Source organism: Protobothrops mucrosquamatus, unplaced genomic scaffold (genome assembly GCF_001527695.2).
Source record: "Protobothrops mucrosquamatus isolate PMUCROS unplaced genomic scaffold, P.Mucros_1.0 scaffold34, whole genome shotgun sequence".
Classification (NCBI taxonomy): Eukaryota; Metazoa; Chordata; class Lepidosauria; order Squamata; family Viperidae; genus Protobothrops; species Protobothrops mucrosquamatus.
The window spans coordinates 150,216-177,575 of NW_015386418.1; the positions used below are offsets into that span (position 1 = coordinate 150,216).

Here is a 27,360-nt window from a genome sequence, read left to right on the forward strand (position 1 = left end):
CGCCGAGGCCACCGCCGAGGCCACCGAGGCCGCCGAGACCGCCACTGAGGCCCCCGCCGCGGCCACCGAGGCCGCCGAGGATGGAAAGGCCGAGGCTGCCGAGGATGGAAAGGCCGAACAAGCCGAGCTGCCGAGGATGGAAAGGCCGAACAAGGCCGAGGCTGCCGGGGATGGAAAGGCCGAACAAGCCGAGCAAGCCAAACAAGCGACAAACGGCAGGCGACAGACGGCTGACCCCTCACGCTCCCGGGAAACTCACCAGGGAGGTCGACCTGGGGACAGATAGGTCTTCAGAATCTTCGGGGGTCTCCAAGGCCCCCCCTCTGCCCATCTTCGGCTCCACTACAGCGGAGCTACGAGACAGCCGTCCGCCATCTTTCAGGCATGCGCAGGTAAAAAAAATATGAGCCCTTCTCCAAGCTAACATTTTCCATTAACTTTCATTATACTATCCACTATATACCAAAGGAAAGGGAAGATTATCAATCAGCGTCTGCCTTAGATGAGCTCCATTTGAGAGACTTACTGTATGTTTCTGTATATGCAACAAATTTATTGAAGGGATGCAATTTATTCCCATTGTATTGTGTGATTTAATTTTGTAGATCCCTGGATATTCTGAATCCCCCAGAATTAGGTTTTGGAGTTGTTGTTGTTGTTGTTGTTAACTGCAAAGTCGTGTCCGACCCATCGCGACCCCATGGACAATGTTCCTCCAGGTCTTCCTGTCCTCTACCATCTTCTGGAGTCCATTTAAGTTCACGCCTATGCTTCAGTGACTCCATCCAGCCACCTCATTCTCTGTCGTCCCCTTCTTCTCTTGCCCTCCATCTTTCCCAGCATTAGGCTCTTCTCCAGTGAATCCTTCCTTCTCATTAGGGGACCAAAGTACTTGAGTTTCAACTTCAGGATCTGGCCTTCTAAAGAGCAGTCGGGGTTGATCTCTTCTAGGACTGACCGGTTTGATCATCTTGCAGTCCAAGGGACTCGCAGGAGTCTTCTCCAGCACCATAGTTCAAAGGCCTCAATTCTTTGTCGCTCAGCCTTTCTTATGGTCCAACTTTCACATCCATACATTGCAACTGGGAAAACCATGGCCTTGACTAAACGCACTTTTGTTGGCAGGGTGGTGTCTCTGCTTTTTAGTATGCTAGGTTTTGGAGTAAGCATACCTAAATATAAGCCCAAATGTGTAAATAACAAAGTAACAAAGGAAAAGCAGGAAGGAAAAATGTAGTGGAACATGAAGGAAGAAAATACAGACTGATCTTTTCAAAAACCCAAGACAGCCCAGGGTAAAACAAAGGAAAATGAGAAATTAACGGAATAACAGAGTTGGAAGGAACCTTGGAGGTCTTCTAGTACACACACACAGACACACACGCTCAAGCAGGAAACCCTACACCATTTCAGACAAATGGTTGTCCAATCTCTTCTTAAAAACCTCCAGAGTTGGAGCACCCACAGCTTCTGGTGGCAAGCTGTTCCACTGGTTAATTGTTCTCACAGTCAGAAAATTTCTCCTTAGTTCTAGATTGGTTCTCTCCTTGATTAGTTTCCATCCACTACTTCTTGTTATGCCTTGCACCTCTAGATCTCTTGTAATTTACAGATTGTCTTCTAGGGCAGCCCCATCTAGATAGTCTTGAATAAGCTTTTCTTATTAAGTAGCCTAAAATGTAAAAACAATATGTAACAGAGTATAAAATATAGAAATATAAAATTTCATATCTCGTTGCAATTCTGCCTCTCCTAGGGAGGAGTGACATTGAGGATCAGTTCTCTTGTCTCAACTCTTCGCCAGTGTTAAATGTAGATAACTCTTTTTGAAAGTCCAAGAGGGATCTAAATGCAAGATAGAGGGGTGACCACAACTGGAGAAGATGGCTTTTCACTAGTTATCATTATCTCTCGGGGATTACATAGACCTGTGGTATGCCTAGAAGCCAATACCGAATGCAATTAATTCATTTTGTAAGATCTTTTCTTTGGAATCTTTGTCCCTCAGTTTAATTTCTATATTAGAGGAGAGGCAGTTGCTGTGCTGTTGTGAGTAACTCAAGAATGTCAATGTACAGTCAAGCCATGGTTACCTAGACTTGCCATAACTCTTGAGACATTTGAGGAAACTGAACATGTGTCATGTGCAAGAGACCAAAATCTCAGGAAGAACAACTTCCCACTTGTTTGCCTACACTAGGTATATTTTATGAATAGCTAAGTGCCAGTGAAACAGCAGAATTCAAAGAGGAAGTCCAATATGGGAAATAAGACTTATTCTCTGACAAGGTATGATTGCGGTCTCCAAACCTTTCCTAATTTACATTATAATGAATATTGGAAAGACATTAGCTGTTTTCTAACAGGCATTAAGGGTGGGATTTGGAGGAAGGAAGGAAGGAAGGAAGGAAGGAAGGAAGGAAGGAAGGAAGGAAGGAAGGAAGGAAGGAAGGAAGGAAGGAAGGAAGGAGATGGACTTTATCTAAATTCTCTTATTGAATACAAAGTCTCCAGTGATACTGGCTTCCTAGCAGCTTTTTTATACCTTCCTAGGCATATGCAAATATCCTCATGAAATGTTCCTCTTTATAAGCAGTGTCCTCACTTTGGACCTTTACATTTTCTTTGAATTGTACACATCAGACTGGAGGACAAAGACTTTAAAAATAGATTATGAATTTCTTGCTGTTTTTCTTTTCTCTTGTAGCCATGCCAAAATGTCAGTACATCATTTTAGAGAAAGTGTGTGATTTTGTTTCTGATACATGCGAATCCTGATTATTTATTTATTTGTTTGTTTGTTTTGTCTCTTACTTCTCTAGGGTGCTTTTCTGATGTGCAACTTGTATCTTCAGGGCCTGAAACTGTAAGACCAGGACAAAATCTCAATTTGCTCTGTAAAGTTACAGGTGTCTCCATCACTAGTAGCAGCTATGCTTGGAACTGGGTCCGTCAGCCTCCTGGAAAAGGGTTAGAATGGATTGCCAGAATCTACCCCCATGATGGGAGAAAATGGTTTTCATCTTCTCTTCAAAGCCGCACCACCATTACTTCAGATAACTCCAAGAATGAATATTCCCTTCAGTTGACCTCCATGTCAACATCTGACACTGCCATGTATTATTGTGCTAGAGATGCACACTGACTGATTTTGCCTGATCCTCCGAGCAAAAACAGGAAACTGATTCTGACTGTGCTTTTTTTTTTTTGTTCCATGCAGTAGATCAACAAATGAAATTCAGACAAATGAAATCACTTAACTTTTTGGAGGAATATATCTCCCAGAAGAACATCAAAACAGTAGAGTCAGACACTGAAAGTCACCTTGAGACAACAACAAAACTCATTCTATCCAACTGAACCATCGGACTGAATCCACTCCAGTTAATTGATATTAATTTTATAAAGCAAAATAGTAAGCACAATCTTGATGACATAGAAATGAGATGCCTTTTTTTTTTTTGCAGCTCACTGTACACAGATAGAAATGGGGTAGAGTTTGGATCACAATGTCCTTCAACAAAACGAAAAGAATCAGAAATAGGAGGAGAAAAAAGCTTTTTGAGGTGGTCCACAAAAAGATATAATAGCAGTCTTTCACTAACTAGAGGCTCACACAAAAAGAAGGGGTGGGCTTTTTCTCTACTGCCTCTCACAGTGTGATCAAAACCAATGGATTAAAATTACAAAGAAGGAGATCCCTGTAAAAGGTGTCAGGCATGAACCAGGCCATCCAATGATGGGATTAATTCTCTTTCACTACTGGTCTTCCCTAGTAATTGCTCAGAGGAGCTAGAGTAGAACTCACACCATATATAGAATTGGCTGTTAAAGATAAAAGATGACTTCTGATTCTAAGGTTTAGATCCAGTGGTGGGATTCAAATACCTGAACATCCAGTTCTCTACCTGGATGCAGGCCTGGGCCTCCGAGGCCTAGAATGGACTTCCAGAAGTGACATCCATGCACTTCCTATGGGCTGTTCTAGGCCTAGAACAGCCCTTAGAAAGGACTTCCAGAAATGACATCAATGCACTTCCGGTGCGCTGTTCTAGGCCTGGGAGGCCTCCACCAGGCCTAGAACAGACTTCCGGAAGTGACATCCACACACTTCGAGTGGGCCGTTCTAGGCATTGGAGTCCTCCTCTAGGTCTCCGAGGTCTAGAACGGACTTCCAGAAGCAGCATGGGTTCAGCCGATTCTCCAAACTCAACAAAATTTAGCTCTCATTTCTACCGAACCGGTGCGAACCGGCTGAATCCCACCACTGTTTAGATCAGAATTTCATGATACAATTTTCTTATTTTTCTTATTCTCTTCTTTCTTACTTCTCACAGCAGAGAACCATGCATAAGCTAAAACCCCTTTTTAAAATTTAAATTATAGAGAAAACTCAGTGAAAGAAATACTCTGGATTGCAAAGGCACCAAATAGGTTCTTTCTCTGAAATTAAACTAAAAGCAGTCTTTGATTTTGGGAATAAGGTGAAAATGTCACATTCATGTCTTAATTTCTATAGTCAATGGATGAGCAAATGAAAATAGCTCTTGGTTAATAGGGTTAACCAAGAAACCCTAACACTAACCTGAGGTCCTCAACTTGTGGTCACGAGATATGAAAAAGTAGGCAAAGAGACATTCCAAACAGCCAATCCTTGTGATAAACGAAGGATATCTGAGGTTTTGTGATGATTGTGAAATATTCAGTTTCCAAAACAATCAATACTCTTCCTTCTTAAAACAAACTCTCCTGCAAAGCCAAATGTTTATTTTTTTTCTTTACAAACCCCAAGTGAGACAGCCTGTGTAGCTTAGTGATTAAGGGGCTAGATTAGGAGTTAGGAATCTGTCCATAGGCAGAGAATGTTGGTTGTTTGGGTTTGAGCCAGTCATTCTCTCCCATGCCTAGACTGGGATGTCAAAAAGCCATCAATCTATCTATTTCTTGAATTGGATCACTATGGTACTCCATGGTTCATAATGAAAGGGCTTTTATCCTGCAGGTGATTGATTTGGACTACTAATAATAGCAAAGTCTATGGAAATTAAAGAAACACTTTAGAATGAATGAAAGGATGTTTTGGGGTCCACCCTATCTGCTACATTGCACTTTTGGTTCATACTTACAACATTGGCCATACCTGTACTGAATGTTGCAATTTCATCATAAATTGGGCCACTTACCCTGTCCATAGGATGTATGTATGTATGTATGTATGTATGTATGTATGTATGTATGTATGTATGTATGTATGTATGTGTCTGTCTGTCTGTCTGTCTGTCTGTCTGTCTGTCTGTCTGTCTGTCTATCTATCCTTCTATGTCCAATGGAACATTCACATTTTTTTCTGAGTCCAATACAATAGATTAGTTATCACCTTTAAATCCCTTCATGGCATGGGACCTGGATACATGAGGAGCCATTTTGTCCCAATTACATAGACTCATCCCACGCAGTCAAGCAATGAGGTCATGCTGTATATCTGCTAGGATAGGGAGTTGTGACTGGCGGGACCTAGGATGAGGGCCTTTCCCCACATTTTACCCCAAGAATTGAGGCAAGATCCCATTTTTCCAGTTTTTTTGATGTGTTAAGACCTGATGTTGCCAATTACCCTGAAGGCCTAAAGGTATGTTGCAGCTTGGGAGATGGCTGGTGCCCAGAGGATACTCCTTGCTGTCCTGTTAACTTCCTTGCCTTCAAATTTTAACTTGATTTGTTTTTCCATGTAAACATTTAATTGCTTTTAATCCATTTTAAGCTATGTTTTTATTCATGTATTTATATGGTTTTATTATATAGTTGAAACAATCCAGAGTCTCTTAGGTGAGGTAGATAGTGTAGAAAATACAGAAAGAAAGAAAGAAAGAAAGAAAGAAAGAAAGAAAGAAAGAAAGAAAGAAAGAAAGAAAGAAAGAAAGAAAGAAAGAAAGTATTGAGAAATTTGCGCAAAGATCTGGATGGGGCTGATGTAAGACTGTGAAAATCTGACTTGTGCTACAAGCATGAGAAATGGTTTTGTATTGTGATCTGATGAAGTAAGGAAGAGAAGGAAGGAAGGAAGGAACTTTATCTGGATTCTCTTAATGAATACAAAGTCTCCACTGAACCTGGCTTTCTAGGAGCTCATTTATACCTCAGTGGGCTTATGCAAACATCATCACGAAATGTTCCCTTTTATAAGCAGGGTCCTCATTTTGGATCTTTACATTTTCTTCAAACTGCATATGTCAAACTGGAAGAAACTCATATAAAAAGACGCTATGAATTTCTTCCTGTTTTTCTTTTCTCTGATAGCCATGCCAAAATGTGAGTATATAATTTTAGGGAAAGTAACTATGTGATTTTTTTCCCTAATGCATGTAAATCCTGTTTATTTTTTGTCTCTTACTTCTTTAGGGTCCCTATCTGATGTGCAACTTGTATCTTCAGGGCCTGAAACTGTAAGACCAGGACAAAATCTCAATTTGCTCTGTAAAGTTACTGGTTACTCCATCACTAATAGTAACTATGCATGGAGCTGGGTCCGTCAGCCTCCAGGAAAAGGTTTAGAATGGATTGCCAGAATCTTCCCCCATAATGGGAATACATGGTTTTCATCTTCTCTTCAAAGCCGCATCACCATTGCTTCAGACAACTCCAAGAATGAGTTTTCCCTTCAGTTGAACTCCTTATCAGCTGCTGACAGTGCCATATATTATTGTGTCAGAGAGGCACACTAACCAATTTTGCTTTCTCTTCTGAGCAAAAACAGGAAACTGATTCTGACTGATTTCTGTTCCATGCAGTAGATCAACATTCAGGCAAATGAAATGCAAAGAAAGCTATCAGAGGTAATCCACAGATTTAAGTAATAGTGTTCAACCAGTTCTGAGGTGTGGCTTGGTAACATATACAAGAAACCAGAAGTTGCCTTTAAGCTTACGTGTTTATTCAGCTGAACAAAGATGGGCCCCTTTAAAAGAAAGGAAGCCCAGGTAACAAGAAATGCATGTATTTATACTCTTTTATTACTTACATAATCCACCCAGCAAAAAAGAAGTCACCCAGAAAGGCTGGCACACTATAGATAAGATAAGAGAGAACAGAAATAGCTAAAGATGTTCCTAGTGTCTTTTGGGTGGATCCTTAAGGACACTGGATGTTCCCAGCTGTCTTAGAACATTGGATGTTCCCTTAGTGACCTTCTATGGCAGACATGTCAAACTCGCTACATCACGCGACATCGCGCAATGTATCGGGACGGTTTTGTCATTGCCGGCAATGGGGTGGGTGCGGCTTCCGGATGACACATCCAGCCCACGGGTCGGCAGTTTGACACCCCTGTTCTATGGCCCTGCAAGAACCCAGAGATAATGAGGCCATCTGCATGTATACGGTTTCTATGCTTTCTCCAGATTCCTGGTCAACAATAACAGTCTTTCACTATCTGAAAGCTCAAACACAAAAAAGGGGTCAACTTTTTTCTCATGGCAATACTGATCTTCCCTAATTATTTGTCAGATGAACTAGAGTAGGTCTCTATCTACCAGATAGAGAGTTAGGCTGTTTTCTCTTTAACATCACTTTCAGTTCTAAGGTTTAGATCACAATTTCATGATAAAAAATCCTTATTTTCCTCTTTCTCACTTCTCACAGCAGTGGCCTATGCATAAGCTAAATAGCTGAGGTGGTCCACAGATATAACAGTAATCTTCCACTATCTGAAGGCTCACAGGGCACCATCCAAACCAATGGACTAAAATTACAAAGAAGGAGGTGCATGATGGACAACAGGATGAACTTCTTGGTTGTACAAGGTGCCAAGAAGTAGATTAGGTTGTCTCCTGACACAGTAACAGTAACAAGAGTAGAATTGGAAGAGACATTGAAAGTCATCTAGTGCAGTTCCCTGCTCATGCAGGAGACCTATGATACTGATGATAAATGGCTATCCAGTCTCTTCTTAAAAACCTCCAGTGATGGAACACCCACCACTTCCAAAATCAATTTGTTTCACTGATTGATTGTTCATGCTGTCAGGAATTTTCTCCTTAGTTCTAGGTTGCTTCTTTCCTTGATTAGTTTTCATCTATTTTTTCTTGTTTTGCCTTCAGGTGTTTTGGAGAATAGCTTGAGCCCATCTTCCTTGTTCTGTTTCAATTTCAGTACTGGTCTTCTCTAGTAAATAGTCATCTGTCAGAGAAGTTAGAGTAAAACCTGCACCAGACAGAGATTTAGGCTACTTTATCTTTAAGGTAATTTCCAATTCTGATTTTGTAAATATTTTCAGACATACACACGCATAGTGATATACTGAAGTACACCATACATACAGACACACCAAACAGAAAGCCCAAATACATTTTATTATACATTTTATGACCTTTATTGCCACAGTTGTTAAATGAATCATTGCAGTCATTAAGTTAGTAATACAGTTGTTAAATGAATCTGGTTTCCCCATTGACTTTGCTCGCCAGTAAGTCACAAAAGGTGATCCTGGGACCCTGCAAACCATCATAAATATGAATCAGTTGTCTGAATTTTGATCATGTGACCATGGAAATACTGCAATGGTCATAAATGCAAAAAGGTCATGTACTTTTCACAGACTTTGAATGGTCACTAAATGAACTATTGTAAGTCGAGGACTATGTAGTTAACATGCAATGCCCCCATGGTCATTCACCTTTATGACTGATCACAGGGATGCTTCAGAGTGTCTCCATCTATCTTTATCCACCTCCACCCACACACACACACTGGGTCCCTGCAGGTGTTGGACCTGCTTTCCACCCAATTGGTCCCTACTCTTCCTCCTAAGTCTGCATCACTTATCGTTCACTTTTTAAGATCTGTATTGCTCCAGAGCTCACAATAAGGCAGCAAAGCAATCCGCTTTTTTGTTGGGCTGTTGCACAATCCCAAACATGGCCACCATTTTCTGTGTGACTGCATTGAACTTTAGCTGCTCAGAAAATGCCAGCTGGTTCAGGGACAAAGTTTGCTTTGCTTGCCTAACTCAAACTCTGGAGTCTTCAAATCAAATGGAAAATGTGCAATGGGTAACCTGGGATGAGGAGGAAGTGGTCGGTTTCAGTGGGGTGGAAAGTAGGCCCAAGGTCTGCAAGACCCCGAGGGGTGGGAAGTACAGCATGTTGTGTCTTGGGGGGTTGGAGAGGTCTTAGGACACCCAGGGCAGGGCCTGCGTTAGACCTTGCAGGACTTCTCCTGGGGATTTGAGGCACCCCATGCTTTGCTTAATGACCTCAAGTTCATTTAACAACTGCATTGGGAAGAGCAGGGATTGGAGGGGTTGTAAGTGAGTATCAAGCTGCGAAAAATGCTTATGCTGCTTATGCTGCTTTTGCCATTATTGCTTCTTAGCTTGCCTACAGACTTAGGGGGGAGGGGGAAAGAATGGAATGTGGACTGCAGGTGCCAAACTGCCAGGCCGTGAGAACCAAGGTCGCTCAAGCGAAGACTTTCTCTCATAATAACTGTCTGATCTTTAATTGGACAGTGTGACCTGCACTATTAAGGGGAAGGGGAGTTTCTATACTTTTAATATACTGATATTGGCACAATAAACCAGAGCTGGGTTTCTATTCATCTGTGCTGAAATGGTGTACTCAATAAAGTTTTGCATTACAGATTGGATCATTTCAGCTGTGCTTGCTTTGTTGGGTTTGTCAGCCGGAATCTTGACAGTGAGGTGATCACATGGATTCTTCACTTAATGGCCATTCATGACTTCCAATTGAAATGGCCAGGCTCCATTAGGGTCATGAATCAAGGACTACCAGTACATATTTTAGTTTCTTTATATCTTCACCATGTCTGGATTTTCTCTAAAAATTTGCTGGCAACATCATTTCCCTTGGGAAATAAATGGAGCGATAGGCATTATTCTGAGCAGTGGAAATAGTCAATCTAACATTGCTCTTCATACTTTGGTTAGCATTGTAAGAGATGTCTAAAAAAAATCAGGTTTTTCTGCAACTAACCAATCTCCAAGCAGATGACAGTGGCCTATATTATTCCTCAAGAGAGAGAAATGCACACTGAAAAAACTCTTCCTGATGCAGTACAAAAACTGTTTTTCCAGTCAAATAAACATTATAGCTTTGTCATTTGGCACCTGCTAGAAACAGGATGTGTTTTAACCCTTTGCTGCTAAAGTGTGAACTCTTGCCACATTCACAGACAATATTTTTAAGCTAATTTCCCTCCCTTCCTTTCCTTTCCTTCCCTCCCTTCCCTCCCCTCTCCTCCCTCCCTCCCTCCCTTTCCCTTCCCTCCCTCCCTTTCCCTTCCCTCCCCTCCCTCCCTCCCTCCAGCTGTAAAGCAATAAAATAAAATAAAAACAATGGTAAATGCTAAACCATTATATATAATTTATCTTATTTTATCTTTTAATATTTTATTCCATTTAGTTTTTATTTTATTTTAATAAAACTGTGCTGACATATTTTTGCCTAATATAAAGTTGACAGGAGCTGTATGGATTTGTCAGTCTAAGGTCTGCATACTATCATTAAATGAACTAGAAATCTGTGAGGAGAATCAAATCCCAAATTGTTTCAGTTTGAATTAAGCTAACCTGTTTGTATTGGTGTGAATTTTGACCATGGTTTGCATTTTGAAACGTCTATTTTTCATAATGGAATATGCACTTCAAAAAAACACAGGGCTGAAATTCCTGCAACATAGTCACAGAGTGGATTTTTTTCTTAAAAAGCAGAAAGAGAACTGCAGATCTCTAATTGCCATATCAGAAAAATTAGACATGAAGAAGGGGGAGATTAGGAGAATTATCAAGAGGGCATTTCAGCTTTTCTTCTTCAGCCATTCTTCTGAGAATGCTAATAACTCCATCATTAAGTGATGTTCTGGTGTGTAATTACAATGCAGAAAATCTGGCTGGCTGACTGACACCAATTGTGCTAGGATAGTGTTAATTCTTGGGTTGAATCAGAAACTAGAAATATGAATATTCATATCTGCTGGCCAGAAGCATGCCACAGTAGGATAACTAATGCCTAAGTCTACAGACATCTTATTACTCCATCGTTTATTTTCCAGGAAAATGACCCTCTAATTTGGCTTTAGGTGTTTCTTCAGCCTCAGTGTTGAGAACAAGAGCACTTCCAGGCCTTTGAGAGTTGCAGTCCCCAAGTGAGTTTCTCACAGACTAGCTCAGCTCTTTTCACAGCTGTGATATTTTCAACTTTCTCCTGGATTTCCTGACATGGAAACCGAATTGCCTGGAGGACATGAGAGTTGCTTAGAGAAGTCAACACACAGACACAAACACAAACCCACAGACATTTTATTTTTATCTCTAGAGTCACAATGTACTTTTTCTTGCTGCTGAAAATGTGCAACTCGAGCTATGGTTGACATTCTCAGCATTATATATTTAAAAACTGGATGATGATGATGATAATGGCAACAACAATATTTTTGTGTCAATATATGTAAGTGTATGTATTCAATCAAAAAATTGTGAGTTTGAATAAATGCACTTATTTAAAAAATAAGTCACATGAAGAGACACACAAATATATTTACATATGGAGAGCATTATCCATTAAGATATGCATTTGTGTGTGTGTATGTGTGTGTATACACACACACACACACACACACATATATATATATATATATATATATATATATATATATATATATATATATATATATATATATATATATATATATATATATATATATGTAGGTCTTTGGTCATTCGGGTTCTCTCCCGCGTAAAACTGGAAGTGTCCTGGCGACGTTTCGACGAAGTCACATTCGTCATCTTCAGGCTGGTGTCTTCAGCTTCGTGCTTCTGGGAGTAGTGTGTGTGATCGCAGCTGTTTCTTCCTTTTAACTGCCAGTGGGGTTTGAGCTGATTGGGTGGGAGCTTGGCTGTGTTCTGATTGGGTGGAGGTGTGTTCTGATTGGTTAAGGAGCTNTGGTGAGCTTCATTGCTGTTGTTTGGCTTCGTGTTCGTGGTCGTGCCACATCTTTATGGTGGGTGTCAGTTTGCTTCATGTATGGATTGGAGGGGTTTAAAGTGGCTAATGATGCAGCTGTGGACTGGCTTCTAGTTTGTGGTCGTGCCTCATCATCTGTGTGGGTTTGAGTTTGCTTTTTGCGTGGATATGTGGTGGTAAAGTTGGCAAAAAGCAAACTCAAACCCACAATTTGTCTGAACTCTCTATAATTACTCCCTTGACTCTGGCAAAGATGGGAAGAGAACCTGTGGCTCAGTGACTAAATCACTGACTAGTATGTATAACTGCCCAGGTTCGAATCCCATAAAGGGTATGGCTAACTGATGAAGGCAAAAAAGCCAGAAATGGTCCATCTTAGTCTCCCAATTTAACTCTTTACTCTTTGTCAGAAAAAAGAAATTTGTATATATATATATATATATATATATATATATACAGGGCTTTTTTTCTCATAGAACACCCAGAACGGAGTTCCGGCACCTTTTTTGGATGGAACCTTGTAGGGTAGGCAAGGCGGGTTGTATGACGTGGGTGAGTTCCGGCACCTTTTTTTTTTAAGAAAAAAAGCACACACAAGCACACACATACACACACAAATACACACACACACACACACACATATATATACACACATACATACATATACATATACACATATATACATTTATACACACACACATACACACACATATATATATACATACATACATACATACATATATATATATGTTCAAAGTCAGTCAATAGACGTGAGCACCAGGGAATAAATAATTTAATAATAATAATTTAAAGATAAAAGTTCTTAAGAATATTAAAAACCTTTAAAATACATAGAAATCAATAAAAGTGCCTAGCTTTCGTCGGCATCTGTCGACATCTTCAGGGCTTAGAATGCTGGTCAATGGGAAAGTCCCTTTATAGGTTTAATTAGGGCGTGTGCACGATTCTTCGATCTCGTCACTGGGCCGGTTATACTAGAATGTACTTTCTATGTATTTTAAAGGTTTTTAGTATTCTTAAGAACTTTTATCTTTAAATTATTATTATTAAATTATTTATTCCCTGGTGCTCACGTCTATTGACTGACTTTGAACATGGATATACCCGGGGATCACATTTTTAAAGTAATTTCGGATATATATATATGCACATACATACACACACACACACACACACACACACACACACACACACACACACACACACATATATATATATATATATATATATATATATATATATACAATTACACACATTAAGGAGCTTGAAATAGCTATACCAGCTTCCCTTTAACTCTTTGTTAGCAATACAAATTTAACACAAATACACACATTGTATGTATAATTATCATTTAATTGAATGTATTTGGGTCAATATAAAAGGGTGGGAAATTACATTGCCATAGGTGTATACTATAGGCCACAGTTAGAACAATTAACCAGTGGTACAACCTGCCTCCAGAAGCGGTGAATGCTCCAACACTGGAAGTTTTTAAGAAGAGACTGGACAGCGATTTGTCTGAAATGGTATAGGGTTTCCTGCTTGAGCAGAGGGTTAGACTAGAAGACCTTCAAGGTACCTTCCAACTCTGTTATTCTATTCTAAACCAACAAAAAAAAATCTTCTAGATATTTGTATTTAGCAGTCAATCTCTCAGACCATCTAATCCTACCATTTTAAGTGTGCCTGCAAGGCTTACTTTTCCTGTCTTAAAAATCATGGGTCTTCTGATTAAGAGAAGATGGTGTTCACAAACAGACAATCATCCCCACATATCCCCTTTTATCACATGCATGTGATTCATATAGAAAAGAAGTAGGTCATCTTGTCAGCCCTGCTAGAAAACCAGCCTAAACTAGACTATAAATTCCACAGGAAGGATAAAGCTAGTTTTATGGAGATTGGCTACAATAACAGAATATTGCAAGTCTGATTGTTCTGTGCCTCCCCTTTCATTTTATACTCCAGGGAATCAGGAAGGTATCTGTTTGAGCAGCTTCCAAATATTATTTCATTGCTCTGAACTTTTTCAGCCCATTTTGGCTAGGTAGCAGTTCCTGCATCTATTATAAGGCCATATTCCTTATTCTCAACATTTCTATTATGTGGTTGTGGTTTTGCCTTTTTTGATCCTTTGCAGATGGTCCTGGTACTTGGCATACCCTTCAGTATAAAAGTATCCCTAGAAGACCAATGATAATCTTTTTTCCCAAAGTGCCTCATTCTTTGGATTAATTAAAAACTAAATTAAAATTTTATTATGTCCTACTTAATGAATATAGGTCATGTGCCAAGCATCACCCCCAGCTTAACACCTTCTTCAAGATTATTTTTATCTGGGATCTCTAGGAATTAAGGGAGAGAGAAAGATAAAATAACCTTTATTGTCATTTTTTTACTGTGGGAACACTGGCACACATTAAAAATGAAATCTGTTGCCTGCTCTCAAAAGCGTACACATACATAACACACATATAAACATGCTATATACATACATATGTATATACCTACACCATTACATATAAATACATATAATATTAATCACTGTTCATCTTGAATATGGACAAAAGAAAGAGAAAGCTTGAGAGTTCATAAGGTTGATACTGTATGGAACAAAATTTTGACTGAACCTGGATGTTCTGCTTTGGATACCATGCAGCCTTCTCCCAGGAGGTAACAAGGAAAACAGGTTGCAAAGAGGATGAGCAATATCCCAGACAATCCTGCAGATCTTGCTCAAGTAATGCTTATATGCTATGTCCTGGATAGAAGGGAGTGAGCTGCCAGTAATCTTTTCTGCCATCCTCACCACTCTGCACTGCCTTCCTATTTGATGCAGTAATGCTTCCAAACCAGACTGTAATGCAATATGACAGGATGCTCTTGATTGTCCCTGTATAAAAAGTGTTAAGGACAGGGGAAGGAAGATGTACTTTTTTCATGTGATGCAGAAAATGCAGGCGCTGCTGTGCCCATTTCACCAGTGTCTCACTGTTAAGCGACCAAGCCAGCTTACTCATTAGCTGCTCATCCAGAAATTTGATGCCGCTAACCTAGAAAATGCTTTCTATGTTGATGCTCATTTTTGTTCAGTTCAGGCCTTAGCACAATAATGTAGCATTTGGGAGAGAAGATACAGCCAAGTAAGCCAGCACTGGAAGCTAAAATGGAGAAGATCTCCACAGCTACCATATACTTTCCTTTGGTACTCAAATAGGTGGGAACAAAAGACAACCAAATGCTACAAAACATCAGCATACTAAAAGTGATGAACTTGGCTTCATTGAATGTGTCTGGCAACTTCCTTGCTAGAAAGGCCACTATGAAGCTGATGACGGATAGAAATCCCATGTAGCCCAAGACAAGGTAAAACATGATGGGAGAACCTGAAATGCATTCTGCTAAGATCTCTGTTGCCTCTGAGTGTTTGTCCAGATCAGGAAATGGGGGAAACATTCCTAGCCAGAAGGCACAAATGCTTACTTGAATCAAAGAGCAGGAAAAGACAATGGAGAATGCCAGTCTTTTCCCTAACCATTTCCTCATCTTAGATCCTGGCTTGGTGGCCATGAAAGCTGCAATTACAGTTATGGTTTTGGCCAACACAGAAGAAACGGCCATTGAAAAAGTGATGCCAAAGGTAGATTGTTGGAGAAAGCAAGTCACTTTTCCTGGTTGTCCAAGAAACAAGAAAGAAGAAAGAAAACAAAGTAGGAGGGAGATAAGAAGAATATAAGTGAGATCCTGGTTATTTGCTTTGACAATGGGTGTATGTCTATGCTTAATAAATAGTCCAAGCACCCAGGCTGTGGTTACTGAAAAGCAAAGAGCAAATGAAACTAGAATGACCCCTAAAGGTTCTTCCAATGCCAGAAAGCTTATTGTTTTGAACATACAGCCATCTTGCTCTTTGCGAGGATATTGATCTTCTGGACATTCATGGCAGTCATCCATATCTAGAGGAGAAAATAAAAGTTCAAGGAAGGTTATAAGTGCTATGTGTTATAAGCATTATTAGAGACCTCCCACACACCCACTTTATGGTCTGTTTCCAAGCATTTCCAGCAGGACTACCAGATTCTGTAACAGCTTTGTTCCCTGTGCCATCTGTCTGGTAAACTCACAAGATTCATTTTTCTCGCCATGTACATGTATACACGTGAATTTCTCTGTATCATAGAATATATGTGGGTATATGCAATTTTATTTTGTCATATTTATGTAGTGTATATTGGAAGTGGTTACCCTTTCAGAGCTGTATGCAATGAAATTTCATTTTAATGTATGCTGGTTAGTGTACAGTTAAAGTGACAATAAAGTTATTATATTCTGTTCTATTCCTCTTTCTGACTATTTTGTGCCTGTAAATGGCCCAATTAGACTGAACAATAAAATTGTTCAAAGTTCTGTCCATCAGAACTTTTATGTACCTCTTTGGGTTGAAATCTTTCCTTCCGCACATGGAGCACAGTCATAGCAACAAAACATTGCTCCTTCCTTCTTCTTTTTTTGTTCACCAGAATTGCAGGAATCGCTGCACACAGAAACAGGAGTCACCTTAGCCATAAAAATAGAAGAGAAATTGAGGATAATAAAAGAAATTAAGGAAAATATTAAATTCAATTTTGAAACACACATATTCTTTCAGAAATATCACATCTGAAATAGGCCCAAAAGTGGTTTTTGTTTTAAAGGCAACTGGACTTTCTTTGTTTTTCCTGGAAGATGTTTCACTTTTTATCCAAGAAGTGAACTGAACTGAACTGAACTGAACTGAACTGACCAGAAGAAACTTCTTGGATGAGAAGCAAAACTTCTTCAAGGAAAAGCAAAGAAAGTTCAGTTGTCTTTTGAAAAAATATCTTTGGGACAATCATGACCTGGATGACTGAGAGTTTCGATAGACATGCCTGAAATAATTGATTGGGATCAATTGATTCCCCCCCCAATAAGTTTAAGGCAGGGAATGAACTACCCCCCGAGATCCGGATGATTCCGGATCTCCTTACTTTCCGCCGCGCCCTCAAGACATGGTTTTTTCAGCAAGCGGGCCTGACCTAGGGAGGATTTTAGGTAGGGATATTGTAAAAGTATTTTAATTGGAATCACAGCGGGTAATATTTGGTTTTAATTCGGTTTTTATCGGGGTTTATTTTTGTATTTTTTGTATTTCTGTATTTTATTTTTTGTATTTTGTATTTTGTGTACATTATTTGTTTTTAATATGCTGTGAACCGCCCTGAGTCCTACGGGAGTAGGGCGGTATACAAATTAAATTATCAATCAATTATCAATCAATCAATAACTTTTTGTGAATGCAAAATGCCTTCTGAAACATTCTGTGGATATGAACACATCCAACTTTATTCATATACCCCAAATGCTCAAACTATTTTGGAAATATGATTTGATTCAGACATTTGACTAAATGTGCTTCACTTTAATATCTGAATTGGAACTTGAATTTACACAATAACAGAATAACAGAGTTTGAAAGGAAATTGGATGTCTTCTAGTCCAATCCCCTACTGAAGCAGGAAAGCTTATACCATTTCTGATTAGTTGATTACTTTCCATATATTGCAGGGGTATCAAACTGCTGGCCCGCGGGCCGGACGCATCACGCGGAAATCACACCCAGCCCATTGCTGGCAATGGTAAAACAGTCCCAATACATCGTGCAATGTCACGTGACAACACGAGTTTGACATATCTGATCTATTGCTTCTTGTTCTGCCTTCAGAATAATTTTGGAGAATAGGTTAACCCACTCTTCTTTGTGGCAGCTTCTTAGATATTGGGACATTCCTATTATGTCACCCTTAATTTATTACTTATTTACTGAGTTTATTAAGAAAAATTTACCTTTTCTGAAGACAGTTTACTTAAGAATCTTCCTTCATTTTTATCTACATAAGAGCAACCCTTTGAGTTAACAGAGAATAAGTAGCACACAGTGACTCTGTGAGTTTCCATAGTTGGAAATGAGCTTGAATCTCATCCTCCCTACTCCTACATCAACCTCAACTTTACTTGTACAAGTGACCTAATCAAATATGATTTTTGGAATCATATGTTGGAGTGAAATATTGTAACTAGGAAAAAAGATATGCTGGAGAAGGAGAACATTTGCATTTTTAATTACCCATTGTAATTAAACAAGATGAAAGAAAATCTTCTATACCAATCATTTCAAGAAAGAGGTAAATTTCAGTGAAATTGTCATGAATGGAATGGAATGCTCTTGAACTTTAAAAGTTGAACTATAAAAAGGACAAGTAGATCTGTGAAGAAGATTCCAGAAAGGGAAATTTTCTACTGGACATTTTTTAAAAGTGATGATGCTATGTTGAATCCCGATTGAGAACCCTATCCTTGTCCAAGTTTTGTTTGGCATCGTTAAAAATACTTTGATTTCTATAAAACCATATGCCTATTAGCAAATATGTTGAGAAATGATATTTTGTACATCTCAAATTTCTGAATGTGACGCATAGCGCTATGATTGTCATAAAGCTTTATTATAGTGATGGATTATGCAAAACTTTAATGTCAGCTTTAGTTTCATCTCCCTAATCAAAAAATCCGCACCTGGTTAAAACTCCTGTGCCACTCAATTATATTTTTATTAATAATGAGTTGGTTTCCTCCTAGCACCTTGTGATCCACCATTCCAATTTTGACTCTATGGAAAGACATGTTTGAAAATACAATTATGTTTATTATATCAAATTCAGCAATTGTTTCTTTGTTTTCATTAAAGGACACCTCTTCTCCCACAGAGTTGTTAAATGAAATTTCCTGAAGAAATGGGTGCAGCTAGTGCAAAGAGAAATAAAAAAACAAAGATGAAACTTTTACGGTAAAAGGTTCACAAATAGCAAAAAACAAGAACAAAAAGCAAACATGTCCCAAAGGTCTTTTTTTCCAAACTGTACTTTCTTTTTTTCCCCTCTCACTTCTCATCCAAGAACCTTCATTAGTTCTAGAAGCTTCCAGAGCTGAAGAAGCTTCTTGGATGAGAAGTGAAACATTTTCAAAGAAGGAACAAGAAAGTCCAGTTGCCTTTAGAAAAAGCATCTTTGAGATAACTGTGACTTGGATGATTGAGAATCTCCATGGACAAAAAGCAGACATCAGTTTTTTTTTTTTTATCAGCTTCAAACTTTCTTTCCAGAGGTTGCACATGGGTTGCTTAATAAATTAGAAACATTATTGTTGTTGCTGCTGTTACTATTAACAATTTAAATATTGTGTTATTATGTTCTTTATTGAACTATGTATTATCAACTATGTCTGCATTTTGACATATCTTTTGATATGGAAAGCAGTTCTGAAAATCTGTTCTTTATTGAATAAAGTTTTATCAACTATGTCTGCATTTTGAGATATGAAAAGCAGTCTGGCTCTAATGACTGAATAAATAAACGAATTAATACCCTTTCTCTGTTGCTTAATCTGCAAATTGTTTCATTTGCATCTGATTCTGACAGATGCTATTTCATTCTGCATTGGAGACATTACCTGCCAAGCCTCAACTTTTCCCAATCTGTATTTGGATTTAGAGGAAACCCTGGTGTGCAAAGCATGTGCTATGGCAGAGACAGCATTGTAGATGCTATAGCTGTGACCAGTCAGGTCCATTTCAAACACAAGTTCAGGAAGGCTCCTTAGCTGCTCATCCCCAGTACATGTTCCATCCTTTTTTGGTAGCATGCTGGAATCTGGAAAAGAACAGTCAAAGGTTTGCTCCCAAAAGTCCTTGAGGAAATTGTCACTTTGGTCCCAGTGTGGTTTTACATTTTGAAGGAACGTTTGAAACTGTGCATATTCCCTTGAGTGAATTGAGAAGGAAATGGTGCCATGGAAGAAATCAATATTTTCTTGTGATAAGAAACTAGTCATAGCAAAATCAATCTGAGCTGTTGTAATCCATATTCTTCCAAAATATGCATTATCTTGAAAATCTGAACTTGCCATAGCAACCAACATGCTCAGCCGCATAATAGTTAGAGTCTCACCATAAATTAACCATGCTCGGGTTTTCATGTCCTGCAAACGTAGAGATGTTTTCAAAGCCAGCTGATGTAGGTCTTCAAAGGTAAGCAGAAGACTTTGGTTGGGAATTCTTTCTGTGAAGGGTGAGCAGATGTTATTCTGAGAAAGCAGTGGCTTCAGGACTTTCAAGAAAGATTCTCCACTGTCACCTTCCAGTATGAAGAGTCCAATCCAAGTCCATTGGAAGTGCTTAAGCAAATGGATAATCCCCATATACAGATGACTTTCATTTGGGACCATGCGGTAGAAGGAATCACCCTGTCTGCTATTATGTCCTTCTGAAGCAAATGATCCATAAGTCAGCTAAAAGGAAATGCAGAGATGCTTTGTAGTGTTGAGCTATGAAACACACCAATTGTATATGTAGAACATAGAACATAGAATAATAGAGTTGGAAGGGACCCTGCTTGAGTAATAGACCCTATAACATTTCACATAAATGATTGTCCAATGATGGAGCATCCACAACTTCTGAAGGAAAGTTGTTTCATTGGTTGTTTGTTCTCACTGTTAGGAAATTTCTCCTTAGTTCTAGGTTGCTTCTCTCCTTGGTTAGTTTCAATCTATTGTTTCTCATCTTGCCTTTTGGCACTTTGGAAAATAGTTTGACCCTCTCATCTTTGTAGGAGCCCCCCAAATATGGGAACACTGCTATTATGTCTCATCTAGTCCTTCTTTTCATTAGACTAGACATGCCCAATTCCTGTAACTGTTCTTTATAAGAGTTAGCTTCCATTCCCCTAATCATTTTTGTTGCTCTTCTCTGCACTCTTTCCAGAGTCTCAATATCTTTTTTGTATTGTGGTGACAGGAACTGGATACAGTATTCCAAGTATGGTCTTATTAAGGTTTTGTAAAGCAGAACTAGAACTTCACATGATTTTGATTCTATCCTTCTATTAAAGCAGCCTAGGATTGCATTGGCTTTTTCGGATGCTGCTGCACACTGTTGGCTCATATTTAAGTGATTGTCCACTAGGACTCCAAGATCACTTTTGCAGTTACTCCCATTAAGCCAACTTTCACCTAATCTATACTTATACAGTAGAAACTTACTTTTTTCTACATTGAATTTCATTTTGTTGGATAGGGCCCGGTGTTCAAAACTGTCAAGATATTTTTGGATCTTGAGCTTGTCTTCTGGGGTGTTGTGTGTAAATACAATTGTGAAGGGTAACTAATATATTGTTTTCAATTATGAGAAATGATGCAAGATTTAGAACCGTTCATATTAAAGAAATACATTATATTCCTCTAATTCTAGAGGTTGCATACATTTGTGAAGAATAAAGCAAGAAGAATTAATCTTGAAGACTTGATATATTACTTCTGCATTGGGAATATAATGCCTGCAAATATTATCTAAGAAGAATCCAGCAACACAGCTACTGTATTCTTACATTCTTCTAACCAGCAATTTCCCTGAATAGATCTTACCTGTGGAATCTCATAGAGACTTAAGATATCTGCCATAAAGAAGGATATGTCAGAATTCATTGCCCCAATAACAGCTATTACTTTTTTCTGGCTACCACATTCATAGTTGGGAATAAATGTGCATGAATTGAAAAGAAGGTCCAGGGTGGTCCGATAGGTCATTTTTGCATTATAATAGCTGTCTAATATATGGAACCCAAGAGTGATATTGGGTAAGGTTTGGGGGTTCTTGTTGACTTCATGTACAGAGAATGCCAAAGCCAAGATGTGCTGGTAAAACTTTGTTATCATACTGTGAATAGAATCAAAACTTTCTGTCATTAGTGAATTATGTAGTACTTACATGTATGGATATTTTAAAAGTTTACATTTTTTTTAAAAAAAATATGACCATCCTTTTTTCTCTTTCCTTTATGTAGACCAATCTGTTGACACTGATGTCAACAGTTTGATGAGACATTTTTGTTGTGGTTGTGTCTAATTCTTTGTGACCCCATGGACCACAGCACATCAGGGCCCCATCCTCCACTGTCTCCCAGAGTCTGTCCAAACCCAAGCCCATTGTGTCAATGACACTATCTAACCATCTCATCCTCTGCCATCCCTTTCTCCTTTTGTCTTTAATATTTCCCAATATCAGGTTCTTTTCCAATAAGTTGATGAGACATTATAACAGTCTTAATTGCATTGGTTTGGATGTGAGTAAAATCCTTATATTGGTTCTTGATTTTATTGGAACCACATTCATTATAGCCTCTTTCCAAACCTTATCCCTAGGCACTAGGAGCACAAGATTGTAAGGGGAAATGGAAAAACTATTTCTAATTCTTCTCCCTTTCTGAAGCAATGTGAACATTTGAATCACTAGATTTTTCATGTTGTAATGCAGTTCTCTAAGCTGAAACGTATTGCCCATGAACTTTATACCATGAATTAATTTGCAACAAAAAATTAACCAATGCATCTTATATGAATTTTAAATAAATAATGCTGTATCTTTAAGTTGATTCAACATATGTTGACTTGGGAAAAAAATCCTTATTTGTTTATTTATTCATATACCCTCCCATATCATGATCAATGAATACAGCTGTCATTAATCAAGACAATAAAAAAGTTAATATTTTTTTTAAAAAACAGATGATTTTTTCAAAAATAAGAAAAATACAAAAGCTAGGGGAGAACAGTAGATATTTAGAAAAATGGAACCACCTCATTGTGGAATTTTGAGGGATTTCCTCATTGCTTCCTTCTTAATGTATCATCATGCCTACTAGTATTTTTTCACAACATCTCCATCTATAGTCCTGATATTTCCTCATGATCTCCCATACTAATAGATTGAATCCTGACTGGTTCTTTGATGTTTTCACCTTTTTGACCTATTATAACAATGTTGAATGATTCAAATTTGAATTATTCTGAATTCACTTTTGAAAATAGCACTTATATGGTCTAAGCACTTTTGGTCACCACGATGTAAAAAAGATGCTGAGACTCTAGAAAGAGTACAGAGAAGAGCAACAAAGATGAACAGGGGATTGGAGGCTAAAACATATGAAGAATGGTATGTCTAGTTTAATGAAGAGAAGGACTAGGGGTGACATGATAGCAGTGTTCCAATATCTCAGGGGTTGCCACAAAAAAGAGGGAGTCAAGCTATTCTCCAAAGCATCTGAAGGCAGAACAAGAAGCAATGGATGGAAACTAATCAAAGAGAGAAGCAACCTAGAACTAAGGAGAAATTTCCTGACAGTCAGAACAATTAATCAGTGGAACAACCTGCCTCCAGAAGTTGTGAATGATCCAACACTGGAAGCTTTTAAGAAGAGACTGGACAATCATTTGTCTGAAAAGGTATAGAGTTTCCTGCCTGAGCAGGGGGTTGGATTAGAAGACCTCCAAGGTCCCTTCCAACTCTATTATTATTATTATTATTATTATTATTATTATTATTATTATTATTATTATTATTATTATTATTATTATTATTATTATTGTTGTTGTTGTTGTTGTTGTTGTTGTTGTTGTTGTTGTTGTTGTCGTTGTCGTTGTCATCATCGTCATTGTTATCATTATAGATTTCAATAGATTTCTTGATTTTAGCTATATTGAGGCTTTTGCAGGGAAAGTAGAGCATAAATATAGTAGATAAATATGCATAGATATATCAGATTGAAGAAGCATAATTAAGTTGCCTTTATTCAAAAGTCATAATAATAATAATAATAATAATAATAATAATAATAATAATAATAATAATAATAATAATAATAATATCTCTTCGAAGTCTGTAGATACTCAATATTTCAATCACAACATTTTTCTACCTGTGGTTGTTGGTCTTTGGCACTTACTAAGAAATGACATTGAGCATTCTGCATCAGCCGATTACATGCGTAAAGTTTTGCTAAATCATTTATTAATTATTATTATTGATGCTTTTGAACTTTTGTGTTTGTGAAGACACCTGAGAACATTGTGAGCAACCAAGGATACTAAGAAATAGACCATAGCATTTTTACTCAAGCGTAGCTCAAACTGTCCTACTCAGGGCACATCTTATGAAATTCTACCTCTGTAGAGAAGGCTTCAATGTTGGGAAAAGTGGAGGAGGGCTAGTGAATAGATGCAGTTACAGTGTCAATGGCTGCACCTGAAGGACTAAATTAGGGACAAATCAACATGGAGAAAAACTATGTCATTGTTAAGAGTCAAAGTCATTCATTCAATCAAGTAATTTATTATGTTTGTTTATAAGAATATATAAATTAGCATCCTTCAAAACAACTCAATTTTCCATAAGTGAAAAATAGATTTAAAAAATCTATCTCTAGCTGTTCCGTACTGGAGAGGAATCTTTCATAAAACTTTCTCTTTTTTCATTCCATATTTTTAAAAAAGAAAATGTGTAGTTCCTTCTGACCTGTTCTTATAGATACTCTTCTGACAGCTTCTGCAAATGCTATTATGAAGGTATAATGTTTGCCTTCGGTTGCTCAATACTTTGGTTCAAATTAAAGAGCCCCTTGATGGCTTAATGAAGAATGCAACTTCTGAACAAAAAAAGTGTACTGATGTTCTTACATGAGTTGCACAGGGACCATAAATCTGAGTTTCTGAATTACAAATCCATAGGTTCCCAAGTCCACCCAGAAAAGTGAAAAAGAAGAAACTGCTTACATTGGCAGATCAAAGCCCACCTCCTCAGAAGGCTGTTTGCGGAAAGAAAGTTTTGGAAAAAGTATCATGATAAGAGAAACAATCCCACCTATGGTGAAGTCTCCAGGCTGATACCATTCATGAGGAACAGGGACAGGATCAACAGAAAGACATTTGGTAAGGCCTTCTTTACCCATGACAGGAGGCAATAAAAGTAGTAACACCATTAGGAACACTAACTGAAGGCAAAGCTTATCTCTAGAAAGAGACATTACTGAGCCTAATCTCACTCTTGGTGCAAATGTAGATAGATCATTTGGTCTTAATCTATCTACCTTAGGAAAAAATATACCCTAGTATGTGACTAATGCTGAAAAAACAGATCCTGAATTCTGATCAAGATACAGTGACTTTGAAGACAGTGTTGGAGATTGTTGGTAGAGCCCTGCCCACCTCTTACTCTTAATAGCAGCTCTCAGTAGGAAAAAAAAGGCCACCTTATAAACATGTCAAGACTTGTTTATAAGCTGTATTTGGGAAAGATGCCGGAGGCATTAGCAAAGACACCAATGAACGTGATTGAAGAGAAAACATTTACTTTTTTTTCAAAGTTTGGTCTGCAAAGACAGTCTTACTTGCAGTTCTGTGCAGATTTTCTCCCTCTCCCTTTTGCTCACCAGTGAAAACAACATTCTAGTAACCACAAGTAAACCAAAGTTGTTATCTTTACAGTGATCTGTGCTTTTTTATACCCTAGGTTCTTTTTATTGCTGTATACCATACAAACACCATTTGCTAGATAGACAACCATATAAATCTACAAAAAAATCAAGAAACAAAAAGAAAGAAAGGCAACTTAATAATACATAGAAGAAACAATGGGTAAAACAAAATCATTTCTTGGGTTTCGAAAGGGAAACCTTTCCTTGTGTTTTCCACCCTTTTTGTATTTTAATGATATAGTAGTTTTGGCGTATAACAGTAGAAAACTATGTAAGTCATTTTCAGCAGTTCTAATCAGAGGCTGGGTCTGGTTGAGGTAACCAAAAGCTATATTGGGGAACATATACAACTCCGAGACATCAAAATGCTCATCTCTGTTTGCAATCCAACTAATACTTCAAAACAGGGGACCCCAATTTTTTTAGCTCTGTGGACCAGCAGCAGCGGCAATGACAAGAAGTGTACGGGGAATGGTTTTGTGTGTGCACCCACCACATGCGCAGCCAAGTTCCCAATGAGCCCCAGATAGGTACCAGACTGTGGACTCAAGGTTGGGGACTCCTACTTTAAAACTTCTAAAAGCCATGATGGTACAGTGGTTAGAATGCAGTACTGCAGGCTACTTCTGCTGATTACCAGCTGCCAGCAGCTTGGCAGTTCAATTCTCACCACCTCAACCTTCCATCCTTCCAAGATCGGTAAAATGAGAACCCAGATTGTTGAGGGCAGTATGCTGACTCTGCAATCTGCTTAGAGAGGGCTGTAAAGCACTGTGAAGTGGTATGTAAGTCTAAGTGCTATTGCTATGTTATTAGATCTTCAACAGTTATTTATATAATGCCAGCCTGAGTTCATAGGGCTTTTACCTTTACTATATTATAGTTACAGCTTTACATTCCACATGTAGTACAAGGGAGGGAGAAAGAGCTACAGCAGCGGTGTCAAACTGCTGGCCTGTGGGCTGGATGTGTCATGCTAAAACCATGCCCACCCCATTGCCGGCAATAGAAAAAAAGTCACAATATGTCATGACACATCACGTGATGTTGCAAGTTTGACACCCCTGAGCTACAGTATCTAAGGTTAATGCAGATTCAGGGATATCTATCACAGCACTTTAGTTCAAGTTACTGTTCTTTTAAACAAGTCTTAGTTTTTCCTTACTGAGGATAATTACAAATCAATATGGTTCAGGACCATCTCATAAAAGCTTCAACAACTTGGCTTTTTCAGGGAGGCATTCCTAAGGATGGGTTATGAGCATGCACTCAGCCCATTTTAATTACTTATCAAAGACTTGGAAAACCTGACAGGACCAAGCTGCTCTAACTAAGATTTTTTTTTCCTGAGTAGTCAAGTTCCTTTTTACAAAGCAGCAGATAGTTATACCACATAACTGTGGTGGTATAAATAATTTCCCTAAGAGCAGATAAAGGGCTATTGAAACTAAAGCTCATGTCCTGTTATATTGTATCACTCAAGGACCCATCTTATACCTTCTTACCTGGCAAAGCACCCAGGACATCCTGGTTTATTTAAATACAATTATGATCCCTTGTAAAAATAGATAGACTTTGATTGAAGAACCTATCACCTATTGCAATATTTACTCTGTTTATTACTTTATTTTTATTTATAATGTTTTTGTTTGCAATTCTGGTCTGTAGCATATATAATTTATATAATCAGAATCTTCAAAGTTTACTAAGGCAGTTCTCCAGCATAGTTAAGATGGAGTTTGTCTGAATATCCTTCTAAAATTCCCTCATCCCCTGGGCTAAGAAATCTTTTCTGTAACAGTCCCACTCCTTCTTATTGTTCCCTGGTTCTCTTAAACATTCCAACATACTTGTGTAGAATATGAAGTTTTGCACATCATGTAAACTATTATATTAAGTAATTAAATACATACATGGATACATAGACACATAGACATATACATGCAAACATGCATACCACACAAGGAATACATAAACTTTGC

General features: G+C 38.2%; 1 pseudogene and 2 gene segments (V, D, J or C); 2 read left to right on the forward strand and 1 right to left on the reverse strand.

Annotated features, from left to right (window-relative positions):
• The first annotated feature begins 2,623 nt into the window (after positions 1–2,623).
• On the forward strand, positions 2,624–3,145 carry LOC107283347. The segment is given in 2 exon segments: positions 2,624–2,719; positions 2,823–3,145. Coding segments are annotated over 2 exon segments (369 nt in total).
• A 3,118-nt stretch (positions 3,146–6,263) lies between these two features.
• Positions 6,264–6,722, forward strand: LOC107283348. The segment is given in 2 exon segments: positions 6,264–6,309; positions 6,400–6,722. Coding segments are annotated over 2 exon segments (369 nt in total).
• A 6,550-nt stretch (positions 6,723–13,272) lies between these two features.
• Positions 13,273–20,297, reverse strand: LOC107283349 (annotated as a pseudogene).
• Positions 20,298–27,360: the final 7,063 nt, after the last annotated feature.